General features: G+C 38.2%; 1 protein-coding gene across 6 annotated transcripts in view; it reads right to left on the reverse strand.

Moving 5' to 3' along the window:
* The window catches only part of PLEKHA5 (pleckstrin homology domain containing A5), a 163,729-nt gene that overhangs the window by 30,450 nt on the left and 112,060 nt on the right, over positions 1–21,219 (reverse strand). For 4 of the 6 annotated variants that reach the window (XR_009279089.1, XM_058852908.1, XM_058852909.1 and 1 more), the window contains exons 10-14: positions 16,145–16,609; positions 10,919–11,387; positions 6,457–6,540; positions 3,683–3,802; positions 3,017–3,070 (exon numbers count right to left, since the gene is read on the reverse strand). Coding sequence is in view for 5 of the 6 variants with exons in the window: in XM_058852908.1 (XP_058708891.1) it covers positions 3,017–3,070; positions 3,683–3,802; positions 6,457–6,540; positions 10,919–11,387; positions 16,145–16,609 (1,192 nt within the window). In the remaining variant the exon portion in view is untranslated. The remainder of the gene's footprint in view (positions 1–3,016; positions 3,071–3,682; positions 3,803–6,456; positions 6,541–10,918; positions 11,388–16,144; positions 16,610–21,219) is intronic. The other 2 variants (XM_058852910.1, XM_058852912.1) reach the window with 2 other exon arrangements.

A 21,219-nucleotide genomic window follows, 5' to 3' on the forward strand; every position in this document is an offset into this window, starting at 1 on the left:
GTATGTTGGCTGTGAGACCTTCACTTCTTTGTTTGACACCTTCTTGTTCAAGTTCTGTTTATTTTTAGGCACACTTTGAAAGTGGAAAGAAACTAAAAATTAAAGTCCCAGCAGAATTATTTTAACTCCTATACATCTAAACTATTTGCATAAATAGCTATTTCAAAAAACTGTAAAGAAACAGAAAAAAGACTAAATGAAATTATATTTTGTAAAGTTTCTACTGTGACCAACGGGCCTGGGATAGGGAGTTTTATTCAGATAAGCTCAATAGTAAAGGGTTTTTCAGCCAAAGGAAACACTATGAATATCAATACTATCAATATAAAATTCAGAAGTGTACTAGAAGACTGGTGTGCTGGAATTCTTGATAATAACAGAAAGGTTCAAGTGGGACCTTCTGCAATGGTTTTATTTGTAAAGGAGAAAAAAGCATGTCTAGCTTTTTCTTGGGAAAAAACCCAACCTTATGTCATGTTTTGGTTACTCTTTTTGTAATTACTGGGTACAAATAAAGTAAGGCAACAGCTGGCTTGCATTTAGCAGCACACAGTAAGTGATTCTTTAAAATCTGATAATGCAGAAGGCTGAGATCCTGTGTGTACTCAGTGTCCCATGCTGGCAAACAAACCATCATTGCCTTGGGCTGCTAGCTGTGTCCAGAACTGCTTCCTAAATTGCACCTGAATCTCTCTCCCAACTCTGCAATTCTTGACCCAGCAGAGTTGTTTGAAAAGAAAAAGGGAAAACCATTTATTTGGCCATAAGACATCAAAGAAATCATATGGCTGGGTGTATCTGTGTGCCAAGTTTTTTCAGTCTTTTTTCTCCCTCTCTCTCTGAACTCCAACAACAACAACAAAAATTCTGAAAGCGTAGTATGAAACCATCAGAAAGTGTAACATGAGAATTTCTGAGCATCGCCAAAGGAAACAGCAGTACAAAAACAAAGCATGATTTCAAAGGGGAGATAGAATGCTCTTGATTCTTAACAAGAAAACCACCTAATCAGCAGCCAGCTTACTGCAACAGAATTTAAGTTACCTTCCCTGCACAGGAATTTTAGTCTGCCTGAAAAGTCACCTGTGCAACCTTGGAACAAACTTACTATTTATTGTTGACAGTACTGAACCCTTTGTGACCAAGGTGAGAATTGAAGATACAGGGACTGGAGTCCCACCATGTGCTATAAGCAAAGCAGGTTTTGACACTATTTGCAGAGATTAAATACAAGTGGAAATACCTAATTTAAGTACACAGGACATTTAAAATCCAGAGAGGGTAAGTGATTATGCACACTGGTTACAGATGTTGGTAACAAGAAAGGCCTCAATCACACTGAAAGAAGTTTTGGTTTTTTTATGCTTTCCAAAAAGGGAAATTGATATTTGGCAAAGTAATGAAAAGCTATAAATGTGGTACCACCCCTAGAAGCAGTGTTACTTGAAGCAGAAAGACTCTCAGGGAGATTTATTCCCTACAGGTAGATGACAGTCTTACAAAACAAGAGAAATGAGTATTCCAACCTGCTCTTCCATGATTTTGTGATTACGGTAATATATTTTAGACTTGATTTCTATGTTGTACTGATTCCTTGCATCTCAGATATGGCACAACTCTAAGACTAACACACTTTCCTGAGTTAATGCTTACCACATCGTATTTCTAAATTTTATCTGGTGCAAGTGAAAGGAAAATGATTTTTACTATTTTGCATCTTGTACATAGACAATTCCCCCCATTTAATCCTGTCCATCAGACTCATAAGCTTGGCTAACCAAGCAGTAACAACACTTTTACACTTCACACTTGACAGTTATCCTTTCTTGACAATGAATTACACTGTTGAAGACAGAATAACTCCCTTATTCCAAAACATTATAGACTGGAAATATTTGAGTTGGATGAAATATTTTGGTTTAATTCAGCAAGCAGTATGGCCCTACTGTTTTGGACCTCCTGCAGCCCCTTAAATAAAACAATATAGAGATGTTTAGAAATGTGCTGCTATCAAACTGAATTGGTCACAATTCCCACCCTGTTTTCAAGAGGTAACAGGAAAATAAAGTCACTGGGTGAACCAAGCCCACTTGAGTGTGTATTGTGTGTCTCTGTGCACAGCTGGGGTTTTTAATAACTCACTGAAACCCCAGCAGAGGAACATGTAGAATGTAAAAGTTGTAACAGTTTTAAGTCAAAGGCTCAAAAGTTTCATTAAAAGACAGATTATTACAAATAGTGGTTTTTATATTTTTGACCAATGGTCATCCAGTTGGTTATTTTAGTTCTAAGCACTCATGACTGTCTTTTATAGCTGCTAGGAAAAAAAAAAAAATCCACTTCAAAACTTTTCAAACACAACTTGTACAGAAATCCCATTTGGTCATGCAACAAGGCCATAAAGACAGGTATGTGATATTGCAATTCTTCACTTGGCAATTCTGTTAGTGAAGACAGAACTGTACCCTCGCTCCATAAGATACCAGAAATTGGAAAGAATTAAAATCTTAATCTTATATAAATCCTTCAGAATGAACTGAGAAAAATAAGAAAAGGAGTCATATTATCATTTGTTTAAAATATTTCTTCATGTTTGACCTCCTCTTCATTTAATGTCCCATAGAAACTCTTCTTAATTTGAAAAACCAAAATTCTCGGAAGTACCCATTTTTTATAAATTGCATGTGTGTCATATGAGCTTGGAAACATATTAGGGCTGGTTACAGAAGGTAAAATGCTACAGTTAGTGTTATTATGAAAAGGAAATTAGGAATGTATTTAGAACAGAAAAATGAGTTGGTGATTGGCTACTGTTTTCTGGCAAATTTTAAACTGAGAGATTTTTTTTTCCCATAACAGCTCAAATTTCTGATCAATTAAGATATTTTATGCTGTGGGTATCATCCAGCTTCATAAAAAGCACTGAAAATCCTTCTCCCCAAATATTTCCAGCTTTGATAGGAGCAGGCAAAAAGCATTAAGAAATATAAATGCACAAGTAAATTGCAAATCCCACCTGGTGATCCAAATATATGGCATTCCTTTGAAGGTGATGTGAAAGAATCTCATTCTAGCAGGCAGCAGTCAGAGGGGAAAAGGAAAAGGACAGAAGGTGCAGAATGCATGAAAAGAGCTTTAAAGGATGTAAACTAGACAGTGGTAGACAGTTCTGTTTTATGGAGAAATATAATGCTGTTTTTAAATGCCTTTTTCTGGCAAACTGTTAACAAGTTTTGAGCCCGACACAGAAATGATGAAAGTTTGCTATGAATCAGACCATGAATGAGCTACTACATTTCATTTTTTTGTTTACATATAAAATACAGTAAGCTTATGTAAATGTCCACCACACAGGCAACTATGAACCCTTTGACAAATCCGTGTTTTAAACACGTCCTGCTTTTCACAGACATATTTCCAATAAGATGGTATCTGATAGGAGGCTGTATAAAAAACAGATTAATCTCAATTTTGTTTGAAAAAACCACAATTTTGACTTGGCTCATTCCAGAAAGTAAAGCCTCAAAGGGTTGATAGCAGAACGCCTCACACACAAAGGATTAATGTTACTCTACTCTACTCGCACGGGGAGCGAGAAAACTTTGCACAAAGCAAACTTTGATTAATGAATGACTACGGGTTAGTGAGGATGGAGCATGACACACATTGCTGGATAGCTGACCTTTGGGCTGCTGGCCTCAAGCTTTAGCTGCATGAGCTGTGCTAGTGTGTGCTCCCGGATACTACTCAGCTCCGCCTGCTGCCGTCTCAGCTTTATGAGCAGCAGCGTCAGCTCCTCCGGCTGAAGGAGCGCGGTGTGAGAAGCCAAAGAGTAGAGAAAAGGTTAATTGGTACTCCAAACAACACTACAGTAAAATAAGGCACACCTTATAAAAGGTTTATTTCTTAAGTGAAGTGAGGTGCACCTTACAGAAACTCTGGCAGTGATACAACACGAGAGACACCGTTTTCCCCAAATGAACACTTCCAAATATAAAATGAAGGGTTAGCTTTTGACTGCTCAAACCAGCAAATGCCATAAAAGTCAAACATTCTGTATCAAGGACAAAAATAATTGAGGATTTTGCAGGACAAAGTCTGTGCAGTAATCAAACTTTTCCTGACGTGCATATCAAACTGATGATATTGACTTAAGACACAATTCCAGTCCTCAGGATGTCATTACCTGTACATGGGCAGCCATTTGAACTTGGTCAAAGAGTCAAAACATGCCCTCAAGAAAACACAGTTTTAAAAATAATTCCTCAAATGTATGCATTGAAATTGAGATGAAAAAATGATGACAAACCCATGTTAACTGAACTACCTCAGAAATAATCACCTCTCACAAAATAAATCTGCACAAGCATGACAAAAATAATTTTCCATCCCACCTTTTACAGGTCTGAGGCCGCTGGTTATTTTATTGCTTTACTTTTATGAGTAAGCTGTAAAATACAGCCTTAGAAAGGGATGAAGAATCACATTTAAGACCCAAGATTACATATATTATGGAAATAAAGTCCAGCTCAAATGGGCATTTCTCAGGTAATTCCACACACATCAGCTTAGGTCAGTTTGGGAACTTTACCTGAACCATTCCTGGGAACGATTCCTATTAGCAATACCTCAAAGAAAACAAACCACTGAACATCACAAGTATTTTTGTTACATTCCTGTTTGCTTCTGTTTCTTACACTTCTCCAGTCAGCCTTACAAGAGGTTAAGCATTCATCCAGCATTTTGACTTTCTCACAAGCCCTTTGAGTTAAACAAAGCCCAAACACAAAAACCTCCTAAACCCCTGCCTGCTCTTCCCCACAGCCACCAAACTTCCCCAAAGCAAAGAAGTAAATAAAAGAGCTCCAGAGAACCACACATTAAAAATAAAGTGAGAACCCATTTCTCAGAATAAAGAGGAAAAACCCCTGAGAAGCAGCATGGCACTGGCACTCTTGTGAGTTCAGAACAGAGGAGCCCACAAGAGGGAGCAAGGGATTTCCACACAGCTTCAGCTGGCAAAACCATTTGCTTTTGAGGGAAAACCAACACCAAACCCAAATTGTCTAATGGCAGTTTTCCTTCTTACAGTGCTCCTTCAATACCTGGATTTAAAATTCTTAATTCCAGATAAGTGTAATAATCTAGACTGATACACAAGGCATTTTTGAGTTCTCTCCAGAAACAGGCAACAGTGCTTTCAGCCTGAAAAGCAGCATCCATTCAAAGCACAAGAAGTCCCTATCTTTAGGAATATGAGAACAAAAAGTAGCACCTCCAAGCAAAAGGAGCAGCGATCCACTTTTTCAAGATCAAAACTCCTTTTGGTACATTCTGAAAAAGCCCAGTTTTAGTGCATTAAGAATAAACTAATGGCACTCCAACCCAAACTTTTTTTCCACAGAGGAGCCCTTAGAACAGAACTCCTACTCCTCTCTAGACATTTTTAACGTTGCTGCAAGCGCTGTGCATCTGATGCAGGTCTTGGGACTCTTGCAACAACCACAACACAAAATTTTCTTAGAGCTACCCTACAGGTTCCCTCCTCTGGCCCCTGCAGTGCTCTGCTCTGGGCAGATTTCTGGTTGGTTTCTTGGACCTGCTTGTCCCTCCAGGAGTTCAGCTCAGCTCCAGGAACAGAGCTCAGGAGAGCTGAGGGGGCCACAAACCCCAAGAAAGGTCTGGAAGGCTCCAGCTGCCAAAGGCCAACCCACAAAAGTCACTGAAGGTGCCAGAAATCTGTGCTGGGAAGTGCAGGAAACAGGGATCAAGGCAGTGGAAGAACTGGCTGCCCACAGTATAACAAAAAACAAAAAAAAACCCCCAAAACACCCCCAAAAAACCAAACAAAAAAAGGATCCGTTTTCTTAATTCCTAACTCTCTCAATCAGTATTTTCTGATGGACAGAGACATGGCAAAAAAGGAGACAAAAACTGGTGAAGAAGTGACATAAATTTAGGGCAATTTTTTGGCTGAGAGTCATGCTTCATTTAGGAATGTGGACAGTATTCACCAGCTTCACTTGGATGAAATATCTTTAATGAGAATTTCAGTGCCACCACAGTACAGTGTCAGGACATCATTTTACAAAACCCTCTTTTAGTACCTTTTACATTTCAAAAAATCCAATCTTTACTTCTAGGATTTTCTAAATAATTAATGGAGAAATAAGTGTTCCGTGATGTAGTTTACCCTCTCCCAGGAATTTCAGCAATGTATCAACGATGATTAAAAAATAATAAATCTCTATTTCCCAAAGAAAACCTTGACTCAGCAGCTACACGGTATTTTCAGAATTCTGTGGAATCACAGAGTACTTCTTTCCCTGATAACTTAAATAAAGGCTACATTTAAAGCAAGCTTTTAACTAGGATAAAATTTCAGTGTTGCCTCTGCATACTTAAAGGATTATTCTTAAAAAAAACCATGATGTACCAAATAAAAATCCAACTCACTGTTTTGCCTTGGAGGTTCTGAGGAGTAACAGGCTGTAAACTCAGACCTGCTGGCATCGACCTTCTTTCAGGCACAAAGACATGCTGTACAAACACAAAAAAAATATAGCACAGTGTGATCCATAGTTATTTCTAAAGACTCAAAAACTTTAAATGCTAAAGTCAAGCCAACTTCCCCCTCATGAAAATTTGCTATGATTTCTGCCTGTCACACTCCCTGCTGATCTGTTACCTAGGTCAGTCAAGTAGTCTATCTCTAAATTTTAGGAATACCCCAAATTTCATAAGAAATTTAATTATCATTATTGTTGCCCTACTGACAGACTGCATAAACAACAATTTATCTTTTCACTTATGTTTCTTGTCCTTTTCCCCCCTCATGTTTCCCACCCTTTCTTCTCTCCCTTTTCCCCTCACCTTTCAAACCCTTTTTCCTCTCCTTCTTCCTGCCCTTTTCCACCTCACATTTCAAAGTTACATCACACGGTGACACTCCTCAGGCACTCTCAGGTTTGGAAATCCAAACACTTCAACCTTTCAGTTTTAGCCACGTGAACCCATTTTCTGGGCTCAGATTTCTGCCTGTGACCTGCTTTGGAAGTGGGGTGTCCTGACACAGGCAAAGCCTAAAATATTCTCAAGAGGTTGGGCTCAGAGCTAACATTCAGGCCTTGCCAAGCACAGCTCTAGCTCACATTTTCCCATGTCTTCAACTTTGGACCAAACTTGGTTTGCTGGACAGGGCAGTTTCCTGTTCCCATCACATGAGACCCCAGATCTCCAGAGAAAGCATTTCCTGAGTCGCCTCTTCCATTGGTTTTGCAGGGATATATTTTGCCTACACCATGGGGTTGCCTGAACCATGAGTATGAGCACAGTCTCCTAGAAGTGACCTCCTAGAAATGAGCAGGAATAAAAGGCCTTCTTAAACACACAAAAATACATATTTTTGTACTTCAGCCAGTTCCAGGGCTGTGGGAAGCAATTCTTTTCCTGCTAATGCAGTTCAGAAGAAAACTGCTACTTGGTGCAAGAGGAAGCAGGGGAGTGTCACCAAAGGACATGAAATGATTCACACTACTACTTTCAGTGTTAGAACAAAAACCTGTCACTTTATTTCCTGACTCCAGTATTTATAGACTCTAGACAATGACCAGGGATTGGATAATTAAGTTACCACCTTCCCAATCACACTGGTCATCTGAAACATCCATCAAAAGACATTTCTTAGAAGGAATGCATAAACATCTATGTTTACAGTTACTCTCCTGAGTAAGTAGTTACAACTATGAAAATAAAATCAGAAGGTTTAATTTTCAGGGTGACAGGGGAGGATTTGTGACTCAGCACAGGGCCTGAGTCAGATCACATCTGGGAACCACTCTGAAGTGGTAGAGCTGGTGCACCATCCCCAGCCATGAGCAGGGTCTATCCACAAATCACATTTATTTCTGACAATACACAGAGAGACTGCCACTACAGCTCTATTTCCAAAGTGAAAGTAATATAATCAGTAATATTCCTCCGAGTGGATGTTTATCACTTAATAAATGTAGACATTGGCTAAGAACATTGAAAAATATTAAATATTCCTAAGTATGCAATGGTTTGTAGCAAATTTAAAGGAAGCCTGGAAAACAACACGGTTTTAGCACAAAAAGGTCCACAGCCACAGCAAGATATCTCAGATAAGTCTATCTACAATAATTTGTGAGAAAAAAACATTGAGCATTTACCTCCTTTTCTGGTGCTGCAAAGGGAACTTTTATGACACAGTTCATTTAAGGACAACTGAACAATAGCAATTTGGGGAGGCAGTCTTTCTCTGCTTTGCTGGATTCTCAAAATATTAGGGGCATATTGCTAGGTAAAGTAAATTCTGTGGGTGTGGTGCAGCATTCTTGGGGCTGCAGATGTAATTTCTATTTCAAGAATAATAGGGAAGGTCTTGGAATAGTAAGAAAAGACACAACACAGGACAGAAAACTAGTTGTCATGAAAAGAAATAAGAAAGAATTTTTTTAAGCGGCAGGGTGACTGTTTTGGAGTTGGCAATGCCATTTAAACATATACAAACAGTCAATTCAAAACCATGTGCTCTAAAAAATAAAGTTTGGTATCTGCCCATGATGTTCTCATTCCTGCATTTTCAAACCATGACTTCTTAAACTGCAATAGTCACACACAAGGGGATTCATGCAAATGGGCATGTGGATGTGAACGCAATTGTTTTGTGTTTACCAAGTCTTGCAATACCACCCTTGCCTCATCCTTTAAGGTGAGAAGGAGTCAGCAGAATAAAACCAAAAGCCACAACAAAACCAGCTCTTCTTTCTGGATCCTCTTCTCTTGGGAAGCAGCTCAGCTCGAGAACCCTCTGCCTGCCAGGGTGACCTAACTTAGGCACACAGCACAGCTTGGTGGCCACACAGCCTGAGGAGGATGCTTGGATAAACGTTCACATGGCTTGGGCTCCTGGACTCTCTGCTGGAAGAGACCTCTACCACCACCCACAGAAGCATTTCTGGGGGCTTTAACTTTCTTTAGTAGCCTGTTCAAAGTGTGTAAGTGTCCACTTTCCTACAAATTTGCTGACCTTGTTCATCTTTCCAGTTCCAGCACGTGATGGAGCTCCTGCAAGTTCAGCCTTGCTCTCTAACCATTTGATTTTAGCTAAGTGGGCATTAGTCTCCCTTCTGTCTTCTACCCTATAAAGAGTATTTGAGTTGTTTCATGTCCTTCTCCAGATATTACTTCTAACTCATCACTTGCGAACAAGTTTAAAAAAAGGTAATAGCTTGAAAGGTAACAAAAGCTAACAGGAAATCTGCAAATGTAAAAGTCCAGCCAGGGAGGATAAGATTAGTTTTGTAGTACATGGAGAAGAATGTACTGGTGACAAAAATTAATCTTCTTGTGGGTTAAAAGCTCCAGCATATAACAACTGACGTATTATGAGGAACACTGTTTTAACTTCTCATGATAGAAGAATTACAGAAGAATGGATAAATTGTAGAACAGAAAGTATAGGCTATAATATAAAATATAGGCTATACAGCCCTGGAGAGGAAAATTCATCCCACCTCTTAATTTGGAATAGTGCTTAATGGGCATAGATGGGACTGAGCTCTGGAGAGACACAGGGTGGCACTTTCAAATCACTGCCATAAAGGGGTTTCAGGAGGATTTTGAGAACCTAGAAATAGAAAGCCAGCCATTGAAAGCCCACTGGAAAACCTTGGATCTCTATGTAGATGGGAGTTTAGATGTTAAATTTACCCTACTGATTTCAAATAATCAGTCTTCTAATTACCCACCTCTTACGGACAGGGGTGTTTTTTAAGTTAATGGCAAAAGCTGGTTGTATAACTAATTAAATACAAAATAAACAGCATGAAAAACTCAAAGGCAATAGGAGGTTTGTATAGAAGATACTAAATAATAAATGAAGGACTAACATAAAGTGTTCAACAAGGAACAAAAACATCAGGAAGCAAAACATGGCTGACAGGACAAATAATACACACTCTTCAGCACTGACCCTGGTGATACTTCTCAGATATGTGAGAAGCACTGATTACTGAATTTCCAGAGCACTTGAGACATAAAGGATGACAAAACAAAATGACTCCTTTGGTGACAAGGATCTAAAAACTTTAAAATCCAACAGCTGATAATGAACTCTAAGTTATTTAAATTGTTTTAAAGTTATAGATTTTTTTTTTTTTTTCCCCTGCATCAAAAAAAAGACATCCAAGAATAAAGCTTTTAGAAAAATACTCAGGAGCATTTTACATCCAGCTGAAGGAGTAACTTTAATTTGATTATTTCCAATCTAATCAAAGCCATGGTAACACAAGCATGCTGGGTGTAGCAGAGTGGCACATATGGCACCCAAGTTTACAGCTCTTCGTGTCTCCCTCTCAGTGGTCAAGCACTAAGGCAGTGTACATTTAGACTGATCTTCAGTGATCTCCCTAATAGCTCAAAGGCACAAAAAGAAACAATACACTTGATTTGCTGCTGGAACCCAAGGCAGCCAAACTTGTTGCTGAAGAACAGAAAGCAGAATGTGTAAAGGAACCCAGGATTTTGAGTCCTCCTGGTGCTAGAAAGGAGTTAAGATTTCTGTATACACATAAGGTATTCTGAATAATTTGCCTATTGACTACTCCTTATGTTTCTTACAGAAACATATTATCATGGACAGCAATATTTGGACATGTTTTCATCATCTAGTGTTTTAAGAAACCACATTTTTATGTGGTTTTAAAGGGTATAAAATACCCTTAGATTTTTCAGCACTTTTTAAAATCACACCTTTCTCCATGAAACCTGTGATGTAACAATCTCCATTATAATAAAATATACTACGGTGCAACACAAGTCTTCCAGTAAGAGGAGGCTCTCCAAAGAGAAATGAGTAAATGAGAGTTTTAGCTATAAAATGAAGGGTTTTTACCTTTGTGTGATGTGTCCTGTGCCTGCGATCGATGGTCACATCTCCCCTCTGCACCGGCGACGACACTTCCGATCGGTACGTCCGCTGCGGGGAGTATCCCTGGAAACCGGCGATGGAGCCGTGCGAGGGGGACGTGGGAATGGAGTGCATGGTCTGATCAGAGATATTGATCATGGTTTTTGGGCTGCTCAGGGTGCTGTGCCTGGTGAGAGTGGTCTGCTTGTTGTAGAACTGGCGCTGCTGCCACTCGTAGAGCTGCCACATCGTGTCGTCGCGCATCGAGCGCCGCTTGTCCTCGGCGCTCACGGGCCCCATGGCTCGGTCGTAGGCTGAGGGAGCCACACTGCAGAGGCTTTCTGGACGTGTCTTGCTGTTCCTGGGCAGTGTCCTGTACCCTTCTGGGTACCGGGGCAGCACCTGAGCTCGATGGCTCGGCATGTTCCTCGGTAGCGTCTGGTAGGAGATGATGCTGGAACACAAGTTTCCTTTTATTAGCGTTAATATCATGGCAATAGAAAGTTGTTCGCTATGGGATGGGTTTGTCCAGCTCTCACCTTTTATAATGCTTTGAATGCCATTTAAAAAACTCTCAAGAAAATCAGTGCAACAGTTCAAGAATCAATGATGCTGACTGAATGCACTGCAGCAGCCAAAAGTGGGTCCTTTCTCTCTGATTACCTCTTGCTGATATAATCCATATTTCATCTTTTTACCATTTTGCCAGTCTAGTAGTGTCAAGTTTTGATCAAATCTTGCAACTTGCCTATATTCTGGACAGGTGAAAGTTTTTAAAGCTTTAAAGTTCTACACTGTTTCCATATGCTTTCCATATTTCCATCTGAAATGTTTGCTTTTTCAAAAGTGAAAAATAGATCCTGTTTCCCTAAGAAAATCTTGAGCAATTACTATAGACATAAAAAAACCAAAAAACTCTTTTAACAGCAGTCCATGAGAAAACTGCAGTAATTGTCTAAAGAAATTAGATTTTGCAGTTGTCAAGGACAAGCCATTCTGTATCAGCCATTCAAGTGAAACAAAGAGCAATACACGTCTTTGTTTGATAATAATATTTTATTGCTTTTCAACTCAGATATGAATTCAAAGGCTTATTTCTTTAATTTTTTGCACCATTAAAATTCTGGAGTTCTACAGTAATTTAGCAACTTTCAGCATTAGCTGAAATACAGAATTTTCTATATCAAGGATTGATGCATGCCTAAGTATGACAAAGCATTTCTTGTTCATTTTTTTCAGAGGACAAAATCTAGGTCATGAACATTGATTTATTCATCCCTTATCTAAAATGCAAATGAGCACCTCTTAAAGCCTTTTGCTACAGAGCATGCATATGATTGATGCTTGCTTATAGACAACAAAACCAGCCTCAAACTGGACCTGATTTAGCCATGAGAGGGCAGCAGCTTCCAGCTACACCCCACACTAATCTGAACTAAAATCCCTGCACCATGAAGCACCAGAACATGGAGATGGTTTTGAATTACTTCTGTGCCACAAAAAAAAAAACATATTAAAGAAATTATGTATATCAAATGGCAAGGTAAGCCAGCATTATGCATGTGAGATCCTTATGGAATAACTATCAGGGAGATTCATGATGGTAAAACCCACTTTTCACTGAAAATAGTTGAGTATTTACGATCACCTGTAACATTTTGAAGATGAAAACTGCTATAAAGAGCTTTATGTACAGAATCTGCTACATTTTCTGAAGCTTTTCAAGAATTAATGAAGAATTATCTCCACTCTGTATTGGACAGCTTCCCATTCTTGCAACAAAATTATAAAAAGGGAAAAGGGATTCCAAGTCCTAGTCTTCTGTTGCCAAATCTGCTTAAATACCTCTAAATTTCTTAAGTAACATACCATTAATGATAAGGCTTTTGTCCATCCCCATATTTAAAATCAAACAAACAAGATGCTTTTGAGCTCCATTTCTAACTTTCGAAATAGAATTGTAGCTATACCCCATAACAGCTAGAGTAGGGCAACATTTTGATAAATACATATATAGTAGCAAGACACACCTCACTCACTGAAGCTACTCACACATTTCATTAATTAAATGGCCAGTGTAATTCTGTTGGCACCTTTAAATATCCTGAACTTGCAAAAAAGCTGCCTGAAGTTCTTCTGTGCAAAGACATCAGTTTAAAATCTGCATGGAATTACTTGTTCTAGAGCATTTAGAAAGATAACATAATCCATCTTCAATTGGTAAACCATGAAAACTGTAAAAAGCTCAATTACCTCAATATTAAGCCTTTTTTAAACATAATTTGATAAAATCAAAACAGATTCACCAATGTGCTGTTGATACTTGCAAAAATGTCATTCCAGTCAAACCCAAAACCCAAAGTCCAGACAGAACTGCAGCTGCACACAAGGGGAGACGGCTGCAGTTGGGTCTGAGGCTGCAAAATATTTCTGCAGCTGTCATCATAAATAGCTCCTTCTAATTGCTCCCATATGAGATAGAGTCTTCCACATGTGTCTACAGACACCTTTAGAGGATGTCTCTAGGGCTGTTCTTGGGTAGCAAATGGTTCTGGTGCCTGAGTTGGGCATTTTGGGAAAGAACTTTGCGGCTAAACCTTTAGGGGCTCAGCTCTGTGATGTTATGATGAATATCCTCGGATTGAAACCTCAAAACAGCCCTTTGTCCTAATGAACACAAATACCAGCTGGCCCCAAATACAGAAATTCCATCTAAGAGTCAAGAAAGGGTGGCAGAGTGAGGATGGATACCTGGTGTTTTATTGCAGGCATTTATAATTTTGGATGAATCTTTTATAGGCAAGGCAGAGAGACGGGCTCAATCCTGGGTTAGCACAACAAAAATCATAGCAAAACTTCATAGCAAACAACCCCTCTCTATTTTTTCACATTTGAGAAAGACTACTCAAGTGAACCACATTTGTGACAAACCTTTTTTTTTTTTTCATAACTGACTTATGCAAAAGTCAATAAAATTATACCGAAGTAGAATGTGTTTACTTTTTATTTAAACCACATTTATTTTTGGTTTAAAAAAAGTTTGCCTTCCTGAAGGCAGCAGTTTATTCATGTGGCTTCTGCCAACCTAGATGTCTAGATCCATGGGAAAAACGGACAACACCTTCAGGAATTAAAATCTACATTGCTGTCATTCTCATTACTTTTTTGGGCAAACTACTGAGGGGTCAGCCTGCTCCTCTAAAAAATTTAGTAGTTGGATAGTGAACCTTTTTCATTCTATATTGAAGACAGCTCCTCTTTTCTTTTATATTTAGTAATTTAATTGAGCATCTCTGTTAACATTTTAGCATTTGTCCTAATTTTCTTTTGCAGTCTGACACACCAGAGATATTCAGCTGGGTCCTCCATGATTTCTCTAACACAGACACAATAACACAGATGCACTGCAAAGCAGCTTCCTGGAAAGTCAGAAACTTTTCCCCATTAAGCAAAGACTACTTTTTTCAAAAATTCAAGTTATGAGTTCTACAAGTCTTAAACAGCCTTAGGATCCTCTGACCCCAGCCTTAAGCTTTAACATAAACCAGAGCTTTTTTCTACTCTCATTCACCAACTCTGCTTCTACTTAAATTTCTGTCTCCAGCCAGAACAAAAATAAAATTTTAAATTTAAATGAAACCCCATTTAAAAGACATCACTATATACATTAGAAATGTGGATCATTACTCAAGGCTGTTTCCATGCAAAGCAAGAAAGACAGCTCCAGGCCAGTTCTCCTTCAGTTTGCTACCTTCATGTAGAACTTAATTTGAAAGCATTTATGTTATCAGTGCCACCCTTATCTAGGCAAACAAGTGCTCCCTATACTCAAGAACAAAATATTGTTAATTAGTAACATATTGTTAATAGCACTTTCCTCTATTTGATTCCCACAATGAAATCAGTTTTAGGGTTTTTATACTTGTTCACAGCTGAAAAATAGCACAGCTATCTTAATTTCTTCTGTTTGGTTTCAAGTTTTAAAGTCCAATTAAAAAAAATAACTGCATCAAAGAGCCTTCTGAGTTCTCATCATTCAAGTTTGAATAATAAAATAAATGTCAGAGTGTGCAAGTTCCTGTCCGTATTGCAAGTTCAAACTTGATCAAACTACTTATGATGAGCATTTAATGAAACAATGTATTAACAATTCCTAATTATATGTAATGAAGGGCAAAAAGCAGTGAGGAAATATTCAACCTTGGCAAGTGGAAGCCAAGTTCATGGAAATTTTCCATGATTTTGCAAAAACCAAGAAGCCACCAGCCACGTATCTTGAAATTTGTGGGGGAAACACATTTTTTGAACTTGGTTTATCTTAAGCTCTGCTCTGCCTTCCATCTGTACACAAAATCCTTCATTTCCAGCTCTTCAAAGTATCACCTGTGATAGCATCTCTGTACCTCCTACCAAATGTAATATTGAAAACCTTTTACATTTTCCTGCTGGAGCTGCTTGTCTGTAAGGCAGCCTTGAAGCAACGTCCCTACACCTCTGTCAGACAGAGAAATTGCTAATGGCACAACATTCAGTATTGTCAATCACTCACACATCATTTTAAAGCCTCATGAATAAGCACTAGAGCTCAATATTATAACTGGGTGATAGCTAATTTCTTGAAGAGTTTTAAGCATCAAGTTAGATTTCTGTGTCTTGCTTTTAGATAAATCTTCCCTCTCTCTATTCATGTAAAGCTGGTTTAAAGTTTAAAAGCTCCCGGGAATATTTTTAAAATAATTTCAAACAAAATATAATTACAAGAGTTTGTGAACAAAAAATGCAGAAGAGAAGGCAATTTCAAGAACAGATTTTAAGAAGAAAAAGAATTTTTATGATTGATGACACCATTTTCCTGCCAGGACAGGGAAATTTCTAACACCCAAAAATATACTTTATTTTATCAATATACTTTATTTTATAATATACTTTAATTTATCAATAATATATTGATAAATATATTATTATAATATAATAATAATATAATAATATAATAATAATATATAAAAAATATAATATACTTTAATTTATCAATAACCATTCAAATGCTAATAAAAGAAACTTTCATACATCTGTTCTCAGAAGTCATCCATGACAGAGAGCAATGAAAAATTCAATTACATAATATAGATCAAGAACTAAAGAAGCTAACCAGGGTAGAAATGCAAGTATTATTTACTAGAAAGCCTAAAATAAAAATTAAACAGTCCTTACCCTCCCCTTGTTTCCTCTTCCTGTCCTTTCCCCCTCTGTATTTTAATCCACTGCTCCAGCTGCAGCATGGAATTGGTTCTCTGCATGACCCGCTCGGACTCCATGTGCACCGCGTTGTGATGGGCCCCATCTCCAGCATCCGCCAGCACAACTCCCAGCGATTTATTCTCAGATCCATTCAGATGGACAGCTCTCAAGTGCCCCCCTGGAACGGTGCTGATGGGCAAAGTCCTGTACTCGGAGCCCAAAGGGTTTAGCTTGACGCTGTTAATTTTTGTTAATGGTTTATCTTGCCCGATTTTCTGGAATCCGTATTTTTCAGCTTCCAAAGCTTTCTTCTCCTCGTTTTTGTTCGCTTCTTTGTTTTTCTGGTGATTTTGTGCCTCTGGCTTAATTAGCACCCGGTGGTTTGAAATATTATTTGCCTCTCGAGGTGATGTATTTTCAACAGTGAACTTCTCCATTCTGGAAGGGAACATATGACAAGTTATAATACCAAAAAAAACCATTCCTTACAAATAGTAATAAAAAAGTGGAAGTTATTTCAGTGAACCCCTGTCCATATACTTTGCAACAGTATCCTGACTTTGAGAGAAAAACAATCAGGATATTTTCACAATAATCAAGGACAGGTTGGGGGGGTTTTGTTGCTGTTGTTTTGGTGTTCCTTTGCTTTTGCTTTTAATTTTGTTTGGGGATGGTGATAGTGCTTGATCGGTTTGTTTTTTGGTTGGTTGATTTGGGGTTTTTCTGGTTAGCAAGTGTGAGTATTGTTTTCTTCTACACTCTTCTCTTTATTTGCTGTTTTAAAACCAATTATAACATGATGTAATTTTTCTTTAAATTCAACAGTCAGTTAACCCCCTAGAAAAAAAATGTGTGCAACAGGAAATAAAGCCAAAGTCTGAAAAAAGTGGATGTTCAGCTCCTGGAGGGCTGAAAATTCAAAGGGTAAAAATACTCAGTGGCTCTGCAAGAGCTACAGCTTCCAAATGTCAACAGCCTGAAATTCAGATGATTTTCAAAGCCAGCTTGTGATTCACAATACTGCTGAATTTAGCATATAATGAGCTCCTTTAAGGAAAGCAAATGACTTTTCATGGTCATTGGTATCAATTAGGTTTCTCTGGTATGTTATCACTTTGGCTGGCATACATTTGGTGGAGAATGACTGTGGCTTTCCTAATTTTAAGGGGGAAAATAGCTGCTGACTTAAGGAACTGTACCACAAAAATAATGATATTTTTGTAATTGCTACTGCTTTACAGTATTTATACAAGTACTCAATGTGTGCAGTTCTATTAGTGATCTTCTTTTTAAAATTAAAAAATGTCAAGAGGTTTTATCTTTTGCCATACTGGGAAGACCTGAAATTCAATTCCAGCTCAAAAAGTGACTTTTGGGTTTAGTTCACTAGAAAAAAACAAACACCATCTTAAACTGTTTTGCTCTACATTTTTTGGTATGGGAGGAAAGAAGAGGAAGAGATATAATTCCTTAAGATTACATCTCTGTATAAAACCAAACTAAGAACAACACTTTATTTTAAGATGATGTTGAATTAACTTTTCATTCTGTTTTGCTTGCCTTTTTTTTTTTGGCAAATATTATTCACATTTATAACTGTGTCCAGTTCAAGTGTCTGTAAAGAGGCAAAAGTCCATCACACACAACTTAGCAGGAGCACAAGAAAACTGAGTACATACACAGCTGTCAGCATTATTGCTTACCCCACTGTGCAAAAAAAGCCATTTATTTTCTCCCCCAAGATCTTGAATTGTTCCCAGGACCAGACATTTGTGCCTAGGTTCCTTCTCAAGGTTATGGAAGAAAAAAAAAGCATCACCTCCTCACTCCCACCTCAAAACTGTACTACCCAGTCTTCTACCAGAAATCTGAGGAATTTCCCAGCAGGAATGTGAATGGAAAACTCCATTTCCCACACTTATCAAGTGAAAAAAGGGTGTTATAATTTCAGTTTTCAACCTGCACTCTGGAGTTTACAAATGAATATAAAGACTACCTTGCAAATAATCCTGAACATGGGCATTAATGTTAGCAGCGTGCCTCAATAGCACCACCCAGCCCATTATATAATATAAAACTTTTTATAAATCTTTCCCAGGTGGTTTTAGAGCAGAGGAAAAGGTGGAAAATCCATGAGGGAGAGGGAGAGTGGCATCTATCTCTAGGACATTCATCATACATATGGCAAAGTCAAGCCTTGGCAGTGTGTTCAATTCACACTCTCAGAGTACTTTCCACTGTGTTTTAATTAAAAACCAGCAAGTCCCAAAACCACAGAAGTGTTTTTCCACGCAGCCTCATGCTGTATCACTCCTTACTATGGTTATACACAGCAGAGCCAAACATTTACATCTTACAATCTTTGGGATGGTGTAGAGGCTGAAGGACTGACATTCAAACAGACTGCTGGCCTCTCTTAATTTGGTGAAACCAAATCAGCCAACTCTGCGTGAGCAAAGGATCTCTTTCCACAGTGAAGGATCCATATGGGGAAAAATGATCAGAAACAAATGTAAGAAACATAAATCCATATGTATATTTGGCTCCATATTTATAGCAAGCTCTCAAAGACATATTCAATGAGGTTTGCAGGCTATTTGGGGACGGGGTAAGGAGAAGAGGAAGAGAATGAACATCGAACACGAGTCTTTCAGCATATGCTGAATGCAATTTATAGATTTCTGCAACCAAAAAGGAATCATATGTACAATATTCAGTACAGGAAAAGTACTGTTTTATGCTGGTTTATATAAAGAAATAATTCTAAAAGGGCTGGAGAGGGAGGGAGCATGTGATTAATGATCAGATGGACACGAGGACTGTGATTTAACAAAGCAAGGCAGAGGCATTTGAAAAGGAAAAAAACATCTTTTCCAAGCACACTGACGTCAGTTTGCCCCCACTGTGGATGGCTCTATGCTAACAAGTGCTTTTTTGGCAGCCTGGCCTATGCTGCTCAGGGAAAGTAACTACACCAGGAGGGAAAAAACCCATCTTAGTACATGCTGCATCACTGGGAAGAAACAAAGGCTGCAGCACACAAGCTGGCAGTGAAAGGACAGAGAAATGACACTGGAACCTTAATGGTAAAATGGTAAATCAGTGTGTTGGTGGACACTACCATCTACAGACACAAGCAAGTACCCAGAGTGGGTGTTTGGGATCATATTTTGAGTCATAAGTTTCAATAGTTCCTCACAGACTAAAGCATTTGGTTTAATTATTTTAATAGGTCTCTCAGTACATTATTAAACTTGAATGTACTATCTAGGTAAAATCAAAACTGTTTAGAAAGGAGTAATTACCATTAAGTCAAGAGGGCCATGTACTGTTTATCCTTCCCTGCAGCTAAACAGCAGAAGGGAACATTTCTGCTGCTAGTAGAGACCAGGTACATTTTTATTTTCTCACTTCAGTATCTCCTTTGTGGTTTATGTGGCAATGTGTGGAAAATAAGAGTAGAAGAGTAGTTTATGAAAAGCTTGGCAACACCCCTCCCTTCACACCAACTCAGTGTTTTAAAACTCCTTTTTTCCTTTATCCTCTCCAAGTAATTTGCATCTCCAGAAAAATAACGACACAAAAAACCTGATAAAATTCAATGAAAGATTTGGTTTAACAGACTGTTGGATTTGATTTCCAGAGTACCATACGGAGTGAAGTACCTTGATTTCTAGGTTTAAAGAATTATTCTGTAGAAAACCTCTTGATTTATCATGGGGCATTTTATATTGAGTGGACCAAGATCAATTTATACATGAATATTTAAGGAAGCAAGTTCTTAATTACTCATTTATTGTATTCCAAGTATCTAGTCTGTTACAAAACTGTATTCAGTGCAATGTCAGAACCTCTAGAAAAAAACAGAACTCAGACACAAAAGCACTGCCAAATTTGACTGCACCAAAACCATTTATGCTTAGAGCACCATGCATGCCAAACTTTAGGTTACTTAGAGATGAGGTAATAAAACACTTAATACTTAACAGATTTTTGTCAGGGAAGGAACAGTCTCTCTTCTGCATAAGATCATATCCTGCTATGTTTCATTTTAAGAATTTAAGAAACAGCCAAAAGATGGATTCTTTAGAAAACAGATGTCTGAAGCATTTTCTTCCTTATTATAGCTAACAGATATGAAAGTCTTTGAGACTTGGTCTTAAAATCTATTTTCTCTGAAGTAATTACTTCAAGGCTACCAACAAAGTTTTCAAAGAGGTCACATCTACTTCTGTTTCCTTCAGAGGTTTCTTGCCCGAATTAAAACAACAAGATGCTGTTGTGCAAGTTGCTTTTCTGACAGTTGTTTGGCTGTTGGCAAGCCTGTTCTGCCTGTGATATCCAGGCAGATATTCACAGTATTGCAAATATCAAATGAAGGTCATCTCACTGGTTCAGAAAAAGATTCAGAATGACCCCCTTCAGTTTTATTCCTTTACAAAGTGTTTATACAATTGATATGTGATTTTTGTTTGAAGTTAAGTGGGTTTGAGTTGGTTTATTAATTTCTCCATATGTAAATTACCATTGTATCTGCAATAAAAACCCGATTTTTCAGATAGAGTCTATTACTACTAAACTTCTCTGCAGTACCTGTGTCCATGAGATTTTTTTAATTACTTTTTTAAAACTCAAGAGTTTCTCAGCATTGCTGACATTTATTTAGCTGCAGGGTAGCAGGAACTAACAGAGTGCAGAATAGATCAAGTGACAGCAGCCATCAGCAATAACTTCTCTGCTGTCAATAATGAGGAGCTTTTGAACTCTCAGCTGATGAGGTTTCCATTATAGATGCCATGGAGCTGACCCAAGGGACCACATTCCGACAGAAAACGACTCTCCCTGGAGAGACAGCAGCAGACATTGTTCAGTCTCTGAGAACACAAAGCTTCCAGTGATAATTTGCTTTTCATTGTCAACACACGGGCACAGGAAGATAAGGCTCCAGATCAGGTAAGCAGAAATTTGATGACAGCTTAATGATGAACAAGAATGGCTCCCCACAGGTTGCCCACAGGTACAACTGGTTAATTTAGCCAGAAAGCCCA

This window comes from Poecile atricapillus, chromosome 18 (genome assembly GCF_030490865.1).
Source record: "Poecile atricapillus isolate bPoeAtr1 chromosome 18, bPoeAtr1.hap1, whole genome shotgun sequence".
Lineage (NCBI taxonomy): Eukaryota > Metazoa > Chordata > Aves > Passeriformes > Paridae > Poecile > Poecile atricapillus.